The sequence below is a fragment of the Lepus europaeus genome, chromosome 21 (genome assembly GCF_033115175.1).
Source record: "Lepus europaeus isolate LE1 chromosome 21, mLepTim1.pri, whole genome shotgun sequence".
In the NCBI taxonomy this organism is placed as follows: Eukaryota; Metazoa; Chordata; class Mammalia; order Lagomorpha; family Leporidae; genus Lepus; species Lepus europaeus.
The window spans coordinates 24,674,104-24,695,284 of NC_084847.1; the positions used below are offsets into that span (position 1 = coordinate 24,674,104).

Consider the following 21,181-nt stretch of genomic DNA (forward strand, 5'->3'; position numbering starts at 1 on the left):
CAGGCGATGGCTTAACCCACTACTCCACAGCACCGGCTGCAGTAGATTTATGTTTTAATTCCATTTTGCACGAACATTTTGATGTGCCCTTGTATGCGCACAGCAAGGTGGTGTTTGCGTCGTCCCCCTGTCACTCCCCTGCCACTCCTGTCTCATCAACAAAGCCCGCCTGGCCTTTGTCACTGTGGTTAAGGGATGAGTCAGCCTGGTTTGTGCATCTGCGATGGAACACCAGAGGGTGGGTGGTTTCTGCTGAACAGAAATGTAGCAGCCCATGGTTCTGGAGACTGGGAAGTTCAAGATCAAGGGCCGGGCATCTGGCGAGGGCCTCTTGCTGTGTCTTAGTCTTAACACGATGCAGGCATTGCATGGCAGGCGGCCAGAGAGAGCCAGCCCACCCCTGTGACACAGCACTGGCATGGGTGAGATCCCGCCTCCCAGTACCATTTCAACATAAATACATTTCAGCAGGCGTCTCGGATCTCACAGACGCCCAGTCCGTGGCAGGACGCCCATGTGGTTTCGCTTGTAGTTGGGCAACCCTGGGGCACCCAGAGAATCGTGATGATTTAAGAGTGCGGTGGTGGCAGGGAGAACTTTCAAATATTCCCCCACGTCAAGGAGAGAAGCAATCTGGGGGCAGAAACCGAGAGAACTGCGAAGCGCTGAGCCCTGCAGAACGGCCCGGGCCCTGCCCTGTCTGTAGACAGGAAGTACCATCCTCCCTTTCCCAGGGGGACAAGCGCCAGGGGAACCCCCAAGCCTAGTGTGCCCTGGGGGGGGGGCGGCTGTGGGAAGTGGCCCAGTCCGTGCAGGTTGAGCTCCAAGAGCAGACAAAAGGTAAAGGAAGTGAGGCCATCTTGGCAGGTGTCAGTTGCCAAGGTGATGCCAAGGCCCAGAGAATTCCACGCCGCTTCCCAATTCTACGCCTGGGAAACCCTGGGGCACGGGAGGGGAGCAACCACAGGGCAGCCCTTATCACACACCTGTCACCCGGCAAGAAAGGAGCCAGAAATAGAGCTGTGGTTAAACAGCAGTCACACTGCCCGCACACCTGGGCTCTGTGGGCGGAGCTTTGAGGGGTAGGCTGATTGCCTTTGGAGATATTTATTTATTTATTTATTTGAGAGGCAGAGTTACAGACAGAGAGAGGGAGAGACAGAGAGAGAGGTCGTCTTCCTTCCACTGGCTCACTTCCCGGATGACTGCAAGGGCCGGAGCTGGGCGAATCTGAAGCCAGGAGTCAGGAGCTTCTTCTGGGTCTCTCACAAGCAGGCAGGGGCCCAAGGACTTGGGCCATCTTCTGCTGCTTTCCCAGGCCATAGCAGAGAGCTGGATGGGAAGTGGATCAGCTGGGACTCGAACCGGCACCCATATGGGATGCCAGTGCCGCAGGCAGAGGCTTAGCCTAGTACGCCACAGCACCAGCCCCACCTTTGGATATTTAACCTAACATCCCTCCTGGGCTGTACAAAATGATTTTTCTGGCCTCACATGGCCCCTGGGCCGGCCGTTCCCCACCTCTGGGTGGTGCTGTGTGTTTCACAGCGCTAACTATCTTGATCACAACGTGTGCTGTCATTGGCATTCCTATTGTATACCTGGGGTGCTATAGTTTGAATGCATCCCCCACATTTCATGCACTGGAAACTTAAACCTAAGTTTCAGAGATTTATGTATGCATTTAGTCGAAAGGATGAACGACAAAGAGAGGGAGAGAGAGAGCAGAGAGATTTTCCATCTGCTGGTTTACTTTCCAGATGATCTGCCAAGAGCCAGGGCTGGGCCAGGCCACAGCCAGGAGCCTGGGACTCCATCCGGGTCTCCCCTGTGCGTGACAGGGACCCAAGGCCTTGGGCCATCATCTGCTACCTCCCAGGTGCACTAGCAGGAAGCTGAGGAGCTGGGACTGGAATTGGTGTGCTGACATGGATGCTGGCATTGCAAGTGGCAGCTTAACCTACTACGCCACAATGCTGGCCCCCTCAATATTTTTTTTTAAAAAAATATTTATTTATTTATTTGAAAGTCAGAGTTACACAGGGAGAGGAGAGGCAGAGACAGAGAGGGATCTTCCATCTGCTGGGTCACTCCCCAGACGGCTGCAATGGCCAGAGCTGCGCCGATCCAAAGCCAGGAGCCAGGAGCTTCTTCCGGGTCTCCCACGTGGGTGCAGGGGCCCGAGCGCTTGGGCCATCTTCCACTGCTTTCCCAGGCACATTAGGTGGATTGGATGTGAAACAGCCGGGACTTGAACTGGCACCCATATGGGATGCCAGTGTTGCAGGCGGTGGCTTAACCTGTGCCACAGCGCTGGCCTCTGGGTGTATTCTCCTCAATTCACTGGTGATTGTGATGAGACAAAACCTCATGTAGGCAAACCCCCTGGCACAGGGCCTTGTTCACGCACAACTGGTTGCGATCTTGTGACAGCGGAGACACACATCCCGTCTTCTTCCCGGCCCTTGGCTCAGAGACCCCTGGGGTTCCCTGAGTGGCAGAGGTGTGAAGAGTGACTTGTGGACTTCAGGATAACCCCCTTTCAACCATTCCCAGGTGCATATTAATGATGGGGCTTCCTGGAGGGGGGGGTTGATGATCACCAGCGGAACCCACCCTGGAATCACAGGGTTGGAGCTTTGAATGCCCAGCCCAGGGACAGGAGAGGGGCTGGAGGTTGAGTTAATGGCCAATGGCCAGTGATTCCATCGGTCAGGCCTGTGTCATGGAGCCAGCATACAGATCTTAAACTAAGGCTGGGGAGAGCTCCCAGGTTGGTGGGTATCTGCAGGTGCTGGAGGTAGGGGACGGAGCACCACGACAGGGTTTGGGGGCTCCCCGCCTTCACCCCCACCCACCTTGCCCTCTGCGCCTCTGGGCTCAGTGGTTCCTGGGTGGGCACCTTCACCATCACCCATGCCACGGAAGCCCATGCTTCCTTCAATTTCGTGAGTCATTGTAGCAAATGACAGAGCCCAAGGAGAGGGTCGTAGGAATCAGATTTATGGCCCCAGGCTTGTTGTTGGCATCTGAAGTGGAGGGGCGGGCAGCCCCTAACCTGTGGGGTCCCTTCAATTCATTTGTAGGACGCCCAGCCCCCAGTTAGTGTCCCTAGGCAACTGGAGAATCGCTCAGTGCGGAAAACCCAGCCGTGCGGTGTCCGAAGGATTGTGTGACAGCGTAGAAAGAACCAGCGAGTTTGTTTTTCTCTAGTTGGGGGCAGCAGTGGGCTTGCAACATTTCCCTCCTGATATGCAATATAGATGCTTCTTAATGCATGGTGGGGTTCTGTCCTGATAAACCCAGTATGGGTCGAAATTACCAGTAGGGCAAAAATGCGAGTCAGGAGTGAGGCATTTGGCCTAGTGGTTAAGAGGCTCAGGTCTGGGGCCAGCACTGTGGTGCAGTGGGTTAACGCCCTGGCCTGAGGCACCAGCAACCCATGTGGGCGTCAGTTCGAGACCCGGCTGCTCCACTTCCAATCCAGCTCTCTGCTATGGCCTGGGAAAGCAGTGGAAGATGGCCCAAGTCCAAGACCCATGTGGGAGACCCGGAGGAGTCTCCTGGCTCCTTGCTTTGGATCGGCACAGCTCTGGCAGTTGTGGCCAATTGGGGAGTGAACCATTCGATGGAGGGCCTCTCTCTCTCTCTCTCTGCTTCTCCTCTCTCTGTGTAGCTCTGACTTTCAAGTAAATAAATAAATTAAAAAAAAAAAAAAAAGAGGCTCAGGTCCCACGTGGGACTGCCTGGGTTCAGTACTGGGCTCCAGCTCCTGGCTGCAGCTTCCTGCCGACGCACACCTCCGGAGGCAGCAGACACAGCAGACACTGGCTCAGATGGCTGAGTTCCTGCCACCCCCGCCCGAGGGAGACCCGGATGGAGTTCCCAGTTCTGGCTTTGGCCTGGCCCCAGTCCCAACTGTTGTGGGTATTTGGGGAGTGAACTGGTACACGGGAGGGCTCTCAACATTTCTCTCGCTTTCTCTCTCTCTCCACCCCACCCTTGCCTCTCAAATAAATAATAAAAAAATTATTTACTTTTTATTCATTTAAGGCTAACCTACCAGAACCACAGCTTAGCTGAGCCTAACTTTAAAAGTGCTTAGGGCCGTCGCCGTGGCTTAACAGGCTAATCCTCCGCCTTGCGGCACTGACACACCAGGTTCTAGTCCCGGTTGGGGCGCCGGATTCTGTCCTGGTTGCCCCTCTTCCAGGCCAGCTCTCTGCTGTGGCCCAGGAAGGCAGTGGAGGATGGCCCAAGTGCTTGGGCCCTGCACCCGCATGGGAGACCAGGAGAAGCACCTGGCTCCTGGCTTCGGATCAGCAAGATGCGCCAGCCGCAGCGGCCATTGGAGGGTGAACCAATGGCAAAAAGGAAGACCTTTCTCTCTGTCTCTCTCTCTCACTATCCACTCTGCCTGTCAAAAAAAAAAAGTGCTTAGAACATTTGTATTACCCTACGTTTGGACAAAATCACCTAACACCAAGTCTATTTTTTTTTAAGATTTATTTATTTGTTTGAAAGGCAGAGTCATGGAGAGGCAGAGGCAGAGAGAGAGAGAGAGAGGTCTTCCATTTGCTGGTTCACTCCTCAGATGGCCACAATGACCAGAGCTGCGCCTATCCGAGGCCAGGAACCAGGAGCTTCTTCCAGGTCTCCCATGCAGGTGCAGAGTCCCAAGCACTTGGGCCATCCTCCACTCCTTTCCCAGGCCACAGCAGAGAGCTGGATCGGAAGTGGAGCAGCTGGGACTTGAACCAGCACCCATATGGGCTGCCAGCACTGCAGGCACCTTTACAGCTTTACTGGTTATGCCACAGCACTGACTCCTATTTCATAATCAGGTGTTGACCGTCTCCTGTGGCTGGCTGGGCATTGTGGTTTGCTGCCAGTGCCCAGTGTCACAGGAATTAGCGTAGAGCTAATCACTGGGCTGGGCAAGATCAGAATTAGGAGTAGGAGTTGGCCACTGGGGTGAAGGCACTCTCACTGCGTATTGAAGTGCCAGGGTTCCCGCCTTGCGGCGCCGGCACACCGGGTTCTAGTCCCGGTCGGGGCACCGATCCTGTCCCGGTTGCCCCTCTTCCAGGCCAGCTCTCTGCTGTGGCCAGGGAGTGCAGTGGAGGATGGCCCAAGTGCTTGGGCCCTGCACCCCATGGGAGACCAGGAGAAGCACCTGGCTCCTGCCATCGGAACAGCGCGGTGCGCCGGCCGCAGCGCGCCTACCGCGGCGGCCATTGGAGGGTGAACCAACGGCAAAAGGAAGACCTTTCTCTCTGTCTCTCTCTCACTGTCCACTCTGCCTGTCAAAAATAAAAATAAAAAAAAAAATAAAATAAAAAAATAAAAAAAAAATGAAGTGCCAGGGTTCAAGGCCCAGCTCTGCTCTGTTTCCCGCTAACACAGGCCCAGGAGGCAGCAAGTGAGGGCTCAAATGCCCGGGACCATGCCCCCCGGAAGGCGTTCTGGGTTCCTGGCTTCAACCTGGTCCAGCCCTAGCTTTTACAGGCTTTTGGGGGAGTGGATCAGCAGATGGGAGACCTCTTACTCTGTGTGTGTGTGTGTGTCTGCCTTTCAAATAAATAAAAATCAACTTAAAAAATTTTAAATTAGCTGTTTTTTAAAATAAAGTATTTATTTATTTATTTGAAAGGCAGAATTAGAGAGAGAGAGAGAGAGAGAGAGAGAGAGACTGATCTTCCATCTGCAGGCTCATTCCTCAAATGGCCGCAGTGGTCCAGGGCTGGGCCAAAAGGAAGCCAGGAGGCAGGAACTCCATCCAGGTCTCCCACGTGAGTGCAGGGGCCCAAGCACTTGGACCATCTTCCACTGCTTTCCCAGGCGCGTTAGCAGGGAGCTGGATCAGGAGTGGAGCCATACAGGACGCCGGCACTGCAGGTGACGGCTTTACCCGGCTATGCTCCAACATCGGCGCCAGTCTTAGCTGCCAGGCGGAATGCCTGCTCCGATGAACGCTTGAAGACACTTCTAGTTAGGTGCTTCTATTCCAGTTCGCTTCTAATTCTGAGACTTGGCTGTGGTTTTCAATTTGGCTGGCTGTATAATTCCCTTTTACGTACATCTGAGTAAAACATGCAAGGAGGGAATTCTAAAACGCTAAGTCAAGATGGGACAGTCACTACAGCGGAACCGGAGTGCAGGAATCCTAAGAGCGCCCTGTGAAAGCCGAGCTTGGGAAACTCCTGGGGCCCGTCCCCAGCCCTGACAGCTGCCCCCGTGACTAGATTAGGATTCTCTTTAGGGAGTGCTAGTTGAAAATTAACTTCGGGCGACTCTGAAATTTTCAAATAGCCATCTATATGTCAGAGAGCTGGCTGTCGATAAAGGGCAGGTGGAGGAAAACCAGGATGTTGGCAGACCACATAACTCCCCACAGAGTTCCTCTGCTCTCTGCAGGGAGCCGGGAGCCCTGTGCACGTGGCAAAGCAGGCAGGGAGTTAGGTAGGGTAGGCGAGCTGGAATTTGTGCCAGCCCTGCCTTGTCATTTTATCCTTTTCCCTGACGATCTCACACACCTGCCTTCCCGGGAGGCCCCTGCGTCTCACCCAGGAGCAGGAAGCAGCCGCTATGATGGTCACGTGGAACTTAAATCCCGCACAGAGGCGACACAAAAATCCCAGAACTGCCTTCTGCTGGGGGACAGGGAAAGAACGTGAACTAAAGATGAAGGTCCCTGGGAGAAGAAGTCCCGGCTTTGAAAACTCAGACAGACTTGAGTTCAGAATCTCAGTCCCTGCTGTGTGACCTCAGGAAAATTACTTAACTTCTCTGAACCTCAGTTTTCCAGTCTGAAAAATATGATCAATAATAGTATAGCCTGGGGGGACTGGCGCTGTGGTGTAGCAGGTAAAGCTACTGCCTGCAGTGTCAGCATCCCATATGGGCGCCAGTTCGAATCCCAGCTGCTCCACTTCCAGTCCAGCTCTCTGCTTTGGCCTGGGAAAGCAGTAGAGGATTGGCCCAAGTCCTTGGGCCCCTGCACCCACGTGGGAGACCCGGAAGAAGCTCCTGGCTCCTGGCTTCGGATTGGTGCAACTCCGGCTGTTGCGGCCATCTGGAGAGTGAACCAGCGGATGGAAGACCTCTCTCTCTGTCTCTTACCTCCCTCTGTAACTCTTTCAAATTAATCAAATAAAATCTTAAAAAAAAAAAAAAAAGATACCCTGGGACAGAATAAGCCTAGTGATTAAGACACCTGTGTCCCACATCGGAGAACCTGGGTTCAGTACCTGTCTCTGGCTCCTGCCTCCGGCTTCCTGTGGACCCTGGCGGGTAGCAGTGAAGGTTCAAGTAACTGGGTTCCTGCTACCCATGTGGGAGCCTTGGATTGAGTTCCTGGCTCCTGGCTCCTGCCCAGCCCCAGCCCCAGTCATTGCAGGCATTTGGGGCAGTGAACCCACAAATGGGAGCTCTCTCGGTTTCTGTCTCTGCATCTCAAGTAAATAGTTTTAGAAACAGTCCTACTGCGTGCTCTCAGGTTTTGCAAGGGCTAGTCTATAAACACCTGTCACAGAGTAGACGCCCACAGCACAGGCGCCATGGGGTCGACTTCTGAGCTGGCACACACGGCACCTGCGCCAAACAGAGCCTTCTGCCAGCTGCAGCGGCTACACTTGTGCCCAGGGTCCCCGAGCCTACAGCGGCCAGAGCCCCCAGGTCCAGTCTGCCCAGGCTCCCATCCGCCCCTCCTTGTAGTCCACGCCTTCAGCAACCAAGAAACACTTCTTGGATGAATAAATTATTCATTCTGGAAAGAAGGGCTCAGGGCGAGTCTGGAGGAGCTGTTGGCCAAAATGGCAGTGGGGGCTGGTGCTGTGGTGTAGCGGGTAGAGCCCGCTGCCTGCAGAGCCGCATCCCATATGGGCGACAGTTTGAGACTCGGCTGCTCCACTTCCGATCCAGCTCTCTGCTGTGGCCTGGGAGAGCAGTAGAAGGTGGCCCATGTCCTTGGGCCCCTGCACCCAGGTGGGAGACCTGGAAGAAGCTCCTGGCTTCTGGCTTCGGATCGGCGCAGCTCCAGCCGTTGCGGCCAGTTGGGGAGTGAACCAGCGGATGGAAGACCTCTCTCTCTCTCTCTCTCTCTCTCTCTCTCTCTCTCTCTGCCTCTCCTCTCTCTGTGTAACTCTAACTTTCAAATAAATAAATAAATAAATCTTTTTATAAAAAAAATGGCAGTGACAGCAATCCCAGAGGAGGCCGAAGGAGAGACAGAGGGCGGACGAGGGCAGACCAGGAAGGGAAGGAGGCTTCAAGCTGAGCCTCTGGGGTCTCAGGTAGCGGGGACTAGAAGGGCAGATGCTTGTTCAGAGTGCGTCAGGTCGCAACCGCCTTAGGGACTGGCGCTGTGGCATAGCGGGTAGAGCCGCCGCCCGCAGTGCCCGCATCCCATATGGGCGACAGTTCGAGTCCTGGCTGCTCCACTTCCAATCCAGCTCTCTGCTAATGGCTTGGGAAGGCAGTGGAAGATGGCCCAAGTAAGTTCCTGGTCCTGGATTCAGATCGGCCGGGGGCGCGCGCACACACACACACACACACATTTTCCATGTGCTGGTCCACTCCTCACATGCCTGCGACAGCTGGGAGCCAGGAGCCAGGAGCTCCATGAGTGTCCCAGGTGGGTGCAGCGGCCCAGGCCCTGGAGCCTCCTCAGGCGCAGGAGCAGGGAGCTGGGTCGGAGGGGCCGAGTGGGCGGGACTGGGGCCGGCGTTCTGCTCCACGCCGGGCACCCGAGCCCCGGCTTGACCCACAGGGCCCCATGTCTTCTAGCATTCTCCCCCCTCACGGATTCTGTGCCTCTGCTGTTAGGACTCAGAGTGGGTACGGAGAGAGGTTCCCAAAGGCTCAACCTGCTCCCAGAGGCTGTGCGTCTGTTACTGCTCCAGTGGGCCCCGCCCTCCTTCATAGCCCGGTGTCCCTGAGAACAATTAGGGCTGCCGTGGAAGGGCGGGGAACGTTCTGACTAAATTCTGAGCATTCTACTTTTAGCTTATGGCCCTAAAATGACTAGGTGTGGCCTCCTCTGGTCTCCACCCACACCCCCTCCTGGGATGCAGTTTGTGATGGCAGGTACTGGAGCAGCTGTCTTGGAGCTGAGTAGAAACTCTGTTTCAAGGGCAACAGAAAAGTGGACTCCTTGACACAATGGGGCTGCCATTTTAGCCAGGGAGTACCTCCCCTTGGAGCTGTTATGTGAGGGGAAATAACTTTCTATCCTGCTTTGTTCGAGTCTTTGTTATAGCAGCCAAGCCGACACCTTAGCCCACACTTCCTCCTAACCTCAACCACGTATTTGAGCCACATTCTTCTGGAACTCTGCTCCCAAGGCTGATCACGCTGGGTAGGAACCTTCCCCCGCTCCAGCTGACCTCCCTCCACCCGGTCCCAGTAGCCCCCTGGGGCATAGGGCCCTACCACAGGCAGAAAGACAGTGGGGCTCCCTGAGTAGCTTGGGGCAAGCTCCGCAGTGTATTTTGTTTGTTTGTTTGTTTGTTTTTTGACAGGCAGAGTTAGACAGTGATAGAGAGAGAGAGAGAAAGGTCTTCCTTCCATTAGTTCACCCCCAAATGGCTGCTACGGTCGGCGCACCGCGCTGATCCGAAGCCAGGAGCCAGGTGCTTCCTCCTGGTCTCCCACGCGGGTGCAGGGTTCAAGCACTTGGGCCATCCTCCACTGCACTCCCAGGCTACAGCAGAGAGCTGGCCTGGAAGAGGGGCAACCGGGACAGAATCCGGCACCCCAATTGGGACTAGAACCCGGGGTGCCGGTGCCGCAGGCAGAGGATTAGCCTAGTGAGCCACAGTGACAGCTCACTGTGTTTTCAACCCCATTTTTCTCCCTCTTGCATCTGGATGTCATCACTCCCAACACAAGGGGGCTTCCTACCAACACAGCACAACTGACCAGATCGGACGGGGCGAGCGTTTGGCGCGGTGGTTAAGAGGCTGTTGGGACACCTGCATCCCATAGCAGGGAGCCTGGTTCACACCCGGCTCCTCTGCTTCTGATCCGGCTCCCTGCTGAGCTGCATCCTGGGAGCCAGGGGGTGAGGGACCAAACACCAAGGTCCCTGCCACCCACCTGGGAGGCCAGGTTGAGTTCCTGGCTCCTGGTTTCAGCCTGGCCCAGCCAGGGAATAGAAAATTCTCTCTCTCTTGGGGCCGGCACTGTGGTGCAGCAGGTTAACGCCCTGGCCTGAGGAGCTGGCATCCCATATGGGTGCCAGTTCAAGACCTGGCTGCTCCACTTCCGATCCAGCTCTCTGCTGTGGCCTGGGAAAGCAGTCGAAGATGGCCCAAGTCCTTGGGCCCCTGCACCCGTGGGGGAGACCTGGAAGAAGCTCCTGGCTTCTGGCCTCGGATCAACACAGCTCCGACCATTGCAGTCAACAGGAGAGTAAACCAGCGAATGGAAGACCTCTCTGACTCTCTCTCTCTGTCTCTCTCTCTCTGTCTCTCTCTCTCTCTCTGCCTCTCCTCTCTCTCTGTGTATGTAACTCTGACTTTCAAATAAATAAAATAAATCTTTTAAAAAATTCTCTCTCTCTGCCTTTCAAATAAATCAAATAGAATCTTTTTTTAAAAAAGGCAACAAAAGACACATTCATAGCATAGGGCAAAGCAGGCACACCATCTCCCCAGATACACATGCTGAACACACACACACACACAGTGGGCACGCTCTTACGCTCTTATTGGCTCATGCAAATGCAGACACATGCGGGCAGCCCGCAGGCCAGGAGGAAGGCACACCACAGGCCACAGCTGCCTGGCTGTGTTTATTGTCCCTGCCACCCCCGGAGGGAGCGCCACTTCCTCCAGCTAGGGTTCCTCTCCTGGGGCTTCCTCACTCCGCCTCTGGATCCCCATGCTGCCCCCTTTCTGGGGCTGGGGGTGCTTGCTGGGTGGCCCCTCTGTCCTCGGGCAGGGGGAGATGGGGGGGCGAGCAGCCTGGATCCTGCCCACCAGGTCCTGGTTCTTCCGCAGTTCCGTCTCCATGGGTGGGTGTGGTGTCCGTGGTCTGGCCTCATCTGGGGGAGGACCGGACAGGGGGCGAAGGGGCATGGAGGCTGAGTTCTTGCTCTGCTCCCCCCCCCCCCCCGCAAGGATCTGACCCTCCCTGGCCTCCCATACAAAAGGTCTGCTTTCCCCCTTTCGCATTGGCCCCTAGGAAGCTCAGAGCCAGGCGTAGTCTTTCCACTCTAGGTTGAGACCACCTGCTCACACACTTTCAGTCCTGTCCTTTGGGACCGAGGCGCCTCCGCGGGCTCCCTGGGGCCCCCAACTGCCTACCTCCAGCTGTGCCTCAGCGCCGGGCCTTTTTTCTCTCCGAGTTCTGGAACTTGGTCACCAGTTTCCTCTCGTGCCCACCAGGACTGGGGCGGTTGGTGTTGGCCGCAGCCTCTCTCTTGCTGCGACCTTTCCGACCTCCCCCTCCTGGTAAACCAGGGAGCAAGCAGTCAGCAGAGCTGGGGGGCCAGGAGAGAGGCCTTGGAGGGGAGGCAGGGGTGGGGCTGGGGGCAGCTCCCAGGCAGTCCTACCCTCTTGCCCCACCCCCACCCCACTGTGGGTGTGGGTCCCAGGGTAGCACCCAGTGGACAGGGCTCAGGGTCAAGGTTGGCTAGGAAAGGGTGAGGGGGGGGTCTCAAGTGTTGGGGGGACCGGGAGAGTTAGCAGGGGAAGGACCAGGCTGGCGGCAGAGCCAGGTCTTACCCGGACAGGGGTCGGCCAGGCTGTAGAGATCATACTCATCCAGGCTACCCTCGTTGTTCTCGGGGCCCAGGGGCTGCTGGGAGGGGCTGGCTGCAGGCGGCAGGGTGGCCATCCTGTGTGGCCCAGGCGCGCGCACGGTCTCCTTCCTTTGTGTCGACTCGCCTCTCCTCTCCTCTCCCGGCTCCTGGACCCTGCTTATAAGCCTGTGTCTCCGCACAGAGCAGAGCTCCAGCCCCTTGGCCTGGCTGATGCAATCTGGCCCCTTCCCAGAGCCCAGCCCGCAGCCTCCTCCCCCTCCCAGCCCGCCCAGCCCGGTGGTTTTGGTGTTTTCCGTGGAGGAGATCCCGAACCCCTCGCTGGGGATGAGGCAGGAGGCGGGGTCTGGATGTAAACACATTGAGGGGGGGTCTTGGCCAGCAGCCCAGGGACCTCACGTGGGCCACTTCTTCCTGTCCGCCTGCCCCCTCCACTGCCCTCTGCCGTGTGCTTTTGTGTGTGTGTGTGTGTGTTTGCGCCTCCTGGCTTGGGGTTGCACCCACCCAGCTGACCCCACCCCACCCCGATTCTGGCTTGGATTCAGGACCTGGTGGCGGAACAGGGAGTGAAGAGGGAGGGAGAGGAGAGATCAACAGGCCAGGCTCATGGCCTCCTCCCCCATCAACCCCAAGGCCCTCCCCTTTATTTAAATGACTGACTTGTTGATTTTGCCTGTTGATTTGACTATCTTTGGGAGGCAGAGAGACAGCAAGAGACCTCCCCTGTGCTGGATCACTCCTCAGATAACCTACAACAGCCATAGCCAGAAGCTGGGAACTCCATCCGGGTCTCCCACGTGGCTGGCGTTGGCCCCAGCACAGGAGCCATCACGGCCGCCTCCCAGGGTGCATGTTAGGAGGAAGCTGGGATCAGAAGCAGGACTGGGACTCGAACCCAGGCCCTCTGATATGCATGCAGGCATCCCACGCAAGGTCTTTTTTTTTTTTTTAATCTGTTTATTTGAGAGGCAGAGTGTGAGAGAGAAAGGAGAGAGAGAGAGAGAGAGAGAATCTTCCATTTACTGGTTCAAGTCTCCAATGGCTAGGGTTGGTCCAGGCCAAAGCCAAGAACCAGGAAATCTATCCAGAAAATTTCACCTGTGTGCAGGGGCCCAAGCACTTGGGCCATCTCCTGCTGCCTCCCAGGCACATTAGCAGGGAGCTGGATGGGAAGTGGAGCAGCGGGGACAGGAACTTGCCTCTGATATGGGATGCTGGCATCAAAAGAGACAACTTAACCTGTGGCACCCTAGCAGCAGCCCCCCACACAGCGTCTCAGCTGCTGAATCAGATGCCCACCCATCTCCCCTTTTTTATGACACCTTGGAAGGCCCCCTTTAATATCCCGAAATGGGGTCCCTAGGTAACCCGCCTCCCCTGGGAGGGAGGCAGCAGGGTGGTTGAGAGTGTGGGTTCAAACTCCATCCCCCACCTGCTGGGCGACCTTGGACAGATCACTAAACCTCTCTGTGCCACCATCTTCTCTGTAGGACAGAGGATGCCCCTGCTGGGAGGGGCTGGGGAGAGACCACGTGGCCAGGCTCCTATGCCAGCGCCTGCTTGAGGGGGGAGCACTCGGGTGAGCTTCCCCAGTTTCTAAAAGCTTCCCCTGCGGCAAAGGAGACACAAGAAGGAACTTGATTTTAATAACATGCTTCAAATACGTTGTTTCAAATAATCTGTTTCCAAAAGTATGGGTACCCGCGAGGTGGAGGAGGCAATGAAGTGAACACGGGTCTACCCGTCTTCGCAGGGTTGGGGGTGAACTTCAGGATGACCTTGGCATTCCGCGGGCTTCTGCATGCACTTGGAGCAGGAAGCACGTGGACGCGGAATATTCCGCTCTCGCCTGAACGGCCTGAGCCGCGTGAGTCACGCTGGCACAGGCAGCACATAGCCTGTTCCCGAAACTACCAGGTGCTCCCTGCTCACACTTGGCCGTGAGCCTGCTGCCTCCAGAGGCATTTCCTGGTTAGACTCCTCCACCCCCACCCCCACGCCCGGCAACAGTGCAGACTCACCCGCTGTTTTTATTGTATTTTTAAAAAATGTATTGGAGGGGGGACCAGCGCTGTGGTGTAGCAGGTTAAGCTGCCGCCTGCAGTGCTGGCATCCCATATGGGCGCCGGTTCGAGTCTCAGCTGCTCCTCTTCCGATCCAGCTCTCTGGGAAAGCAGCAGAAGATGGCTCAAGTGCTTGGGCCCCTGCACCCGCGTGGGAGACCCAGAAGAAGCTCCTGGCTCCTGGCTTTGGATCGGTGCAGCTCTAGCCATTGCTGCCAATTGAGGAGTAAACCAGCAGATGGAAGACCTCTCTCTCTGTCTGTCTCTATTTGTCACACTGCCTCTTGAATCAATAAATAAATACATCTTTTAAAAAATAAATAAAGCATACTGAAAAACATTTATTTGAAAGGCAGGCAGAGAGAAAGAGAGAGATCTTCTATATGCTGGTTCGCTCCCCAAATGCCTGCCACAGTTGGGGCTGGGCCAGGCTGAAGCCAGGAGCCAGGAGCTCTATCTGGGTCTCCCACATGGGTGGCAGAGGCCCCGGGCACGTGAGCCATCATCTGCTGCCAAGGTGCACATTCCCGGGAAGCTGGAAAGCAGAATGGGGACTCGAACCCAGACACTCCCGGATGGGATGCGAGCATCCCAGGCAGGGTCTTCGTGGCTGAACGCCCCTTGCCCCACCCCCAGCCTGTGGAACCAGAAGCCACACTTCAGCTCCGAGCTCTCCCCTCCACTCACGCAGAAGGAAATGTTCCTTTCCCTTTGCAGGCTGGGTGACTCGTGGGTTCTTCGACACCTGAGAAATAACGTGAGGACAGGAGGACGCCTGCATCCAGCGGAGATTGGCCAGTAACAGGCCAGGTGGGGCCGGCACTGGGGAGCAGTGTGTTAAGCCACATTCTCCCCTGCGGAGCACTAGTTCGAGTCCTGGTCGCTCCACTTCTTATCTGTCTCCCTGCTAATGTACCTGTGATGGCAGCAGATGGTGGCCTAAGTACTTGAGCCCCTGCCACCCATGTGGGAGACCCGGATGGGGCTCCTGGCTCCTGGCTTCAGCCTGGCCGTGCCCCAGCCATTGCAGCCATCTGGGGGTGAAGCAGAAGGTTGAATACCCACCCCACCCCCCTGCTCTCTGTCTCTCCCCCTCTCTCCCTATTACTCTGCCTTTCAAATAAATAAATAAATCTTTAATAAAATAAGATGGCCAGATGATAAGAGGAAGATAGCCTTACTGTGGAGACAATCAGGAAGCAGTGTTCTCAGAAAAAGGTGGGTCTTATCCCTGAGTGTACAGTGGCCCCCACTTACCCACGGGTTCACTGTCCATGGTTTCAGTTGCCCATGGCCACCTGGGGTCCTAAAGTATTAGATGGAAGATTCCGGAGATGAGCAATGCATGCACTTCAGCGTGCATGCCCCTCTGAGCAGCGGGGTGAAGTCTCACGCTGGCCGCTGTCTCCACTGAGAAGTGAGCCGCCGTCAGTCCAGGGAGTCACCGCCTGCCAGTCACTTAGCGGCCGTCTCCGTTGTCAGATCCTCTGTCCTGAGAGCCACTGTTGAAGGGCCTGTTACGTGGCAGCTGTGTCACCATGCCTCTGGCCTGCATCTCACTCGGTCTCATCAGGTGGACCCTGTATCGTCTCACATTGCCACCAAAAGGGAGGATACAGAACAGTAAGATGTGGGAGAGAGAGCGAGAGAGCGAGCATTCACGTAACTTTCATTATGGTGAATTGTGCACGGGTTGTCCTGTTTTATTGTTAGCTATTGCTGTTCATCTCTTACTGCACCCGGTTTATAAACGCAGCTTTATCGTAGGCATGAACAACCGGAATTCCAAACCTCCCTGGGAATGAAATCAAGAGCGCAGTGGGGGAGGCGTTCGGTGCAGTGGCTGACACAGCTCGGGACACCTGCAGCCGCAGTGAGAACTTGGGTTTGGTCCCAGCTCCGCTCCTGACCCAGCTCTCTGCTACTGCCCCCTGGACCACAGCAGGCGATGCCCCAAGTACTTGGGTCCCTGCCACCCACATGGGAGACCTGGGTCATGTCCAGGCCTCCTGACTTGGGCCTGGTCCAGCCCTGGCAACTGCCGGCTCTGGGGAGTGAACCAGTGGATGAAAGATCTCCACCTATCTTTCTGTCTCTGTCTCTCTGCCTTTCAAATGAATAAAAAATAAATATATATGCATATGTTTATTTTGGTGCCAAAACAATTAGAAATCCATGCATAGGAGTGTGCACAGGAAAACGCAAAGTGTACATGACACCGAGCCCGTGCTCTGTGCCTTGGGCGCAGGTGCTGGATAGCAGCAGGCCCTGGTCTCCATGGCCTCCCAGCCTCCCTCCCTCAGCTCTGAGTTTCCTTGCCCTGATCTCACTCAAATGAACTTGCTAAGTCGAGGGAGGGGTCCTCTGGCGTTCCTGAGAACAAGATCCGGGGGTCATTTGTCTCCTGCTGGCCCCACTGAGAAACAGGTGCTTCCCTGCCTGGCCCCTCCCCCAGCCCCAGGAGTCCTGTGAGCGGCTGGAGGAGGCACACTCTCTGGTTTCTGTCTGCTCACGTGTACAGGGGCAGAGAGAGCGCCCACGCGTGCAGCGGCTCAGCCCAGAGCCGGGCAGACGGCGTGGCTTCCCCCACCATTCTGGGCTGGAGGAAGAGCGAGGCTCGGGGAGGGACGTGCTCAAGGTCCCAGCACCTGGGAGTCGGGGAGAATGCCTCCCACAATCTGCCTGACCCCACGGGCAAGACTCTCTGTGAGCCAGCCCTGGTGGCCAAACAATGGCACAGCTGTCACCACGCTGCGGACGGAGCCACCTGTCACGGCTTCCTCGCTCCCTTCCCAAACGATTTATTAGTTTGGCCCAAGCCCCGAACTGAGGAACCCAGAGAGACACCGTGAGCTGCACCTGCTGGCAGCCAGCCCATCGCACTCCTTCCTGCCCGCAATACCAGTCAGAGCAGCATACGCCTTTATCCTACCGTCCTGGTGTTATCCCGCTGCTTCATAGTCTTGGGTTCCCAGTACCAGGAAGTCTCTTGAAGCATTGTTTTTATTTGCTGCTTTTCCATGATCTGTGTCCCCTAGAAGTCACCCGCTGGTTTAGTTCCGTGCGTGGTTACAAGAGTAGGCGCTGGAGCGGGACACTGGGGACCCAAGCTTGGTCCTGTGCTTTGCTAGCTGTGTGACCTTAGACAAGGTATTTAACTTCTCTGTGCCTTTTTCCCCTCTTTTATAAGATGGGGATTAGGGCTGGCACTGTGGCATAATGGGCTAAGCCTCGGCCTGCAGGGCGGGCATCCCATATGGGTGTCAGTTCAAATCCTGGCTCCTCCACTTCTGAGCCAGCTCTCTCTGCTATGGCCTGGAAAAGCAATGGAAGAAGGCCCAAGTGCTTGAGCCCCTGCACCCAATGGGAGACCAGGAAGAAGCTCCTGGCTCCTGGCTTTGGATCGGCTCAGCTCTGGCTACTGAAGCCATTTGGGGAGTGAACCAGCAGATGGAAGACCTCTCTCTCTGTCTCTCTCTCTGTAACTCTGTCTTTCAAATAAATAAAATAAATCTTGAAAAAAAAAAAAAAAAAGATGGGGATTAACAGTGGTACCTACCTGGTGGGATTGTTGTGAGGATTGAAAGGCCAACACTACTCAATAAATGTTTGCTATTTTCATTATCAATATTGTTCATTAGGGCAGGAGTTTTACCTGTCCTTTAAAAAATATTTATTTATTTGGAAGGCAGAATGTCAGAGAGAGAGAGAGGGAGGGAGAGACAGAGAGAGGGAGGGAAGACAGAGAAGTGAGAGTGAGAGTGAGAGCAAGAGTGAGAGAGAGAGAGAGAGAGAGGGAGAGAGAGGGGGAGGGAGGGAAGAAAGAGAAAATGAGAGAGAGAGAGAGAGAAAGAGAGAGAGAGAGAGAGAGAGACATCTTGTACCTGCTGGGCCACTCCCCTAACAGCCGCAACAATCAGGGCTGGGCCAGCTGAAGTCAGGAGCCAGGACCTTCACTGGGCGCCCCCCCAACCCTGAGTGTCAGGGACCGAGGTGCTTGGGCCACCCCCTGCTGCCTGCCTGGCACTGGGCCCCCCACCCTGAGTGTCAGGGACCGAGGTGCTTGGGCCACCCCCTGCTGCCTGCCTGGCACTGGGTCCCCCGCCATGAGTGTCAGGGACCGAGGTGCTTGGGCCACCCCCTGCTGCCTGCCTGGCACTGGGTCCCCCACCCTGAGTGTCAGGGACCGAGGTTCTTGGGCCACCCCCTGCTGCCTGCCTGGCACTGGGTTCCCCCCCCCCCCCATGAGTGTCAGGGACCGAGGTGCTTGGGCCACCCCCTGCTGCCTGCCTGGCACTGGGTCCCCCCCCCCATGAGTGTCAGGGACCGAGGTGCTTGGGCCACCCCCTGCTGCCTGCCTGGCACTGGGTCCCCCTCCATGAGTGTCAGGGACCAAGGTGCTTGGGCCACCCCCTGCTGCCTGCCTGGCACTGGGTCCCCCCCATGAGTGTCAGGGACCGAGGTACTTGGGCCACCCCCTGCTGCCTGCCTGGCACGTTAGCAGGGAGGGAGCTGGATCAGAGGCAGGGTGGCCGGGAATCACACCGGCACTCTGTCCCATGTGGGATGCCAGTGTCCCAAGTGCAGCTTAGTCCCCTGCACCACCCTGCAGGCCCCCGTCTGGCCTGTCTTATCCTTATGTTCTCAACCGCCTGGCGCGCAGTCAGAGCTCAATCACTGATTCGTAGCACACGCGAAGCGTCGCAAAGCTCAGCTCCCACATGCTCTGCTCTGCGGGCCCCTAGGGAACCACAGAGACACTGGGATTGCCCTTGACAGAGCCAAGGTAAAGGTCCCCCTGGCCTGGATCTGGAAGGGCGGGAAGGAAGCCAGACTCTGCGGAGAGGGACAGGCTCAGCGCAGGTGGCCAGGAGAGAAAGGACTTCCCATCCCTAGGGCATGGACCAAAGGTGAGTCAGCAGGAAAAGTCAAGGGCTGGGTGTGGGTCCTCAGCCACCAGGAAGGTTCTTTCTGCGTTAGGATTATTCTTTGTGACATTCCAGAAGGTTCTGGGGCCCATCTATTAGCCTGTTTAAACTGTGGGGCCGGGGGCCCTGGAGAAAGATTGGTCCGTGGGGCAGACCACAGGACCCACCCGGTGCCAGGAGTTCAATGATCCAGACCAGGAAACCAGGCTAAGCTGGGGGATGTGGCAGTCACTGGCTGCAAAGACCAGAAGCTTCAGGGCTATCTTAAAAATACTATCTATGGGCCGGCGCTGTGGTGTAGCAGGTAAAACCACCACAGGCAGCGCCAGTTCAAGTCCCGGCTGCTCCACTTCCAACCCAGCTCTCTGCTATGGCCTGGGAAAGCAGCAGAAGATGGCCCGAGTCCTTGGACCCTTGCACTTGCGTGGAAGACCTGGAAGAAGCTTCTGGCTCCTGGCTTTGGCCTGGCCCAGGCCTGACTGTTGTGGACATTTGGGCAGTGAGCCAGAGGGTGGAAGATCTCTCCCTTTCTCTTTTTGTGTCTCTTTCTCTCCTCTCTCTCTGTAACTCCGCCTTTCAAATAAATAAATAAATCTTTAAAAAAAATACTCTCTGTGTCTCTACATCTGCTGACAAGTAGGCCATGAATCAGCACACATATGAGTCATCTTGCAGAGGGAAAGAAAAAGGAAACACACATGACTTGTGCTTACTCAGATGTGGACAGATTTTACAAATCATCTTGCTTGAAATGCCTCTTTAGATAGGTAGTTACTTTATAGCAAAGACTTCCACAGAAATTAAAATTTTTATAGCAACAGGGTCATGCCACAAAGCTCTTGAATCTGGAAGGGATTTTGAAGGGGATATTTTGGGGAGAGGGGGCGGTAAGAGGTGTCCACTACCCTGGTGCAGGAGGTAGAGGTTCTTGTCCATAGGGAACTTAATCATTAATCATTAAAGGGGGACACATCATTCTGCTTGTAAAAAAATTTATTTATTGGGCCAGTGCTGTGGAGCAGTGGGTTAAGCCTCTGCCTGTGGCACCAGCATCTGGTATGGACACAGGTTGGTGTCCCAGCTGCTCCTTTTCCGATCCAGCTCTCTGCTGTGGCCTGGGAAAGCAGTGGAAGATGGCCCAAGTCCTTGGGCCCCTGCACCCACATGGGAGACCCAGAAGAAGCTCTTGGCTCCTGGCTCCTAACTTCAGGTCAGCTCAACTCTGGCCATTTGGGGATTGAACCAGCAGATGGAAGATCTTTCTCTCTGTCTCCCCCTTTCTCTATTTATTTGAGAGGTAGAATTACAGACAGTGAGAGGGAGAGACAGAGAGAAAGGTCTTCCTTCCGCTGGTTCACTCCCCAAATGGCTGCAATGGCTGGAGCTGCGCTGATCTGAAGCCAGGAGCCAGGCGCTTCTCCTGGTCTCCCATGCAGTTGCAGGGGCCCAAGCACTTGGGCCATCCTCCACTGCCTTCCCAGGCCACAGCAGAGAGCTGGATCGGAAGTGGAGCAGCTAGGACTAGAACTGGCAACCATATGGGATGCCAGCACTGAAGGTGGAAGATTAACCTATTGTGCTATGGCGTCAGCCCCGAAAAGTCAATCTTAAAAATATAAATTTGGGGGCTGACGCTGTGGCATAGCAGATAAAGTTGCTTTCTGTGGTGCTGGCATCCCATATGGCTGCCGGTTTGAATCCTGGCTACTGCACTTCCAATCCAGCTCCCTGCTAATGTCCTGGGAAAGCAGTGGAAGATGGCCCAAGTGCTTGGGCCCCTGCATCCATGTGGGAGACGTGGAAAAAGTTCCTGGCCCCTGGCTTCAGATTGGCTCAGTCCTTGCTGTTGTGGCCCATTTGGGAATGAACCAGCAGATGGAAGACACCTCTCTCTCTCTCTCTCTCTCTCTCTCTCTCTCTCTCGCTCTCTCTCTCTCTTTCTCTTTCTCTCTCTGCCTCTGCCTCTCTGCAACTCTGCCTTTCAAATAATATTTTTAAAAATATATAATTTGAGGCCAGCACCGCAGCTCAATAGGCTAATCCTCTGCCTGCAGCGCCAGCACACCAGGTTCTAGTCCCAGTTGGGGCGCCAGATTCTGTCCCTGTTGCTCCTCTTCCAGTCCAGCGCTCTGCTGTGGCCCAGGAGGGCAGTAGAAGATGGCCCAGGTCCTTGGCCCCTGCACCCACATGGGAGACCAGGAGAAGCACCTGGCTCCTGCCTTCGGATCAACGCAGTGCGCCAGCCGCAGCAGACATTGGGGGGTGAACCAACGGCAAAGGAAGACCTTTCTCTCTCTCTCTCTCACTGTCCACTCTGCTTGTCCTATATATATATATAAATGTATATATATTATATATATATTATATATATATATATATAAAATTTGGGCACCGGGTTCTAGTCCTGGTTGCTCCTCTTCCAGTCT

General features: G+C 55.7%; 1 protein-coding gene across 1 annotated transcript; it reads right to left on the reverse strand.

Annotated features, from left to right (window-relative positions):
• Positions 1–10,776: 10,776 nt before the first annotated feature.
• Positions 10,777–11,986, reverse strand: NUPR1 (nuclear protein 1, transcriptional regulator). Its single transcript, XM_062180251.1, has 3 exons — positions 11,730–11,986; positions 11,310–11,453; positions 10,777–11,047 (listed from the first exon to the last, which is right to left on the reverse strand). The coding sequence occupies exons 1-2, from the start codon at positions 11,839–11,841 to the stop codon at positions 11,323–11,325; spliced, it is 243 nt and encodes an 80-aa protein (XP_062036235.1). The 5' UTR covers positions 11,842–11,986; the 3' UTR covers positions 10,777–11,047; positions 11,310–11,322.
• Positions 11,987–21,181: the final 9,195 nt, after the last annotated feature.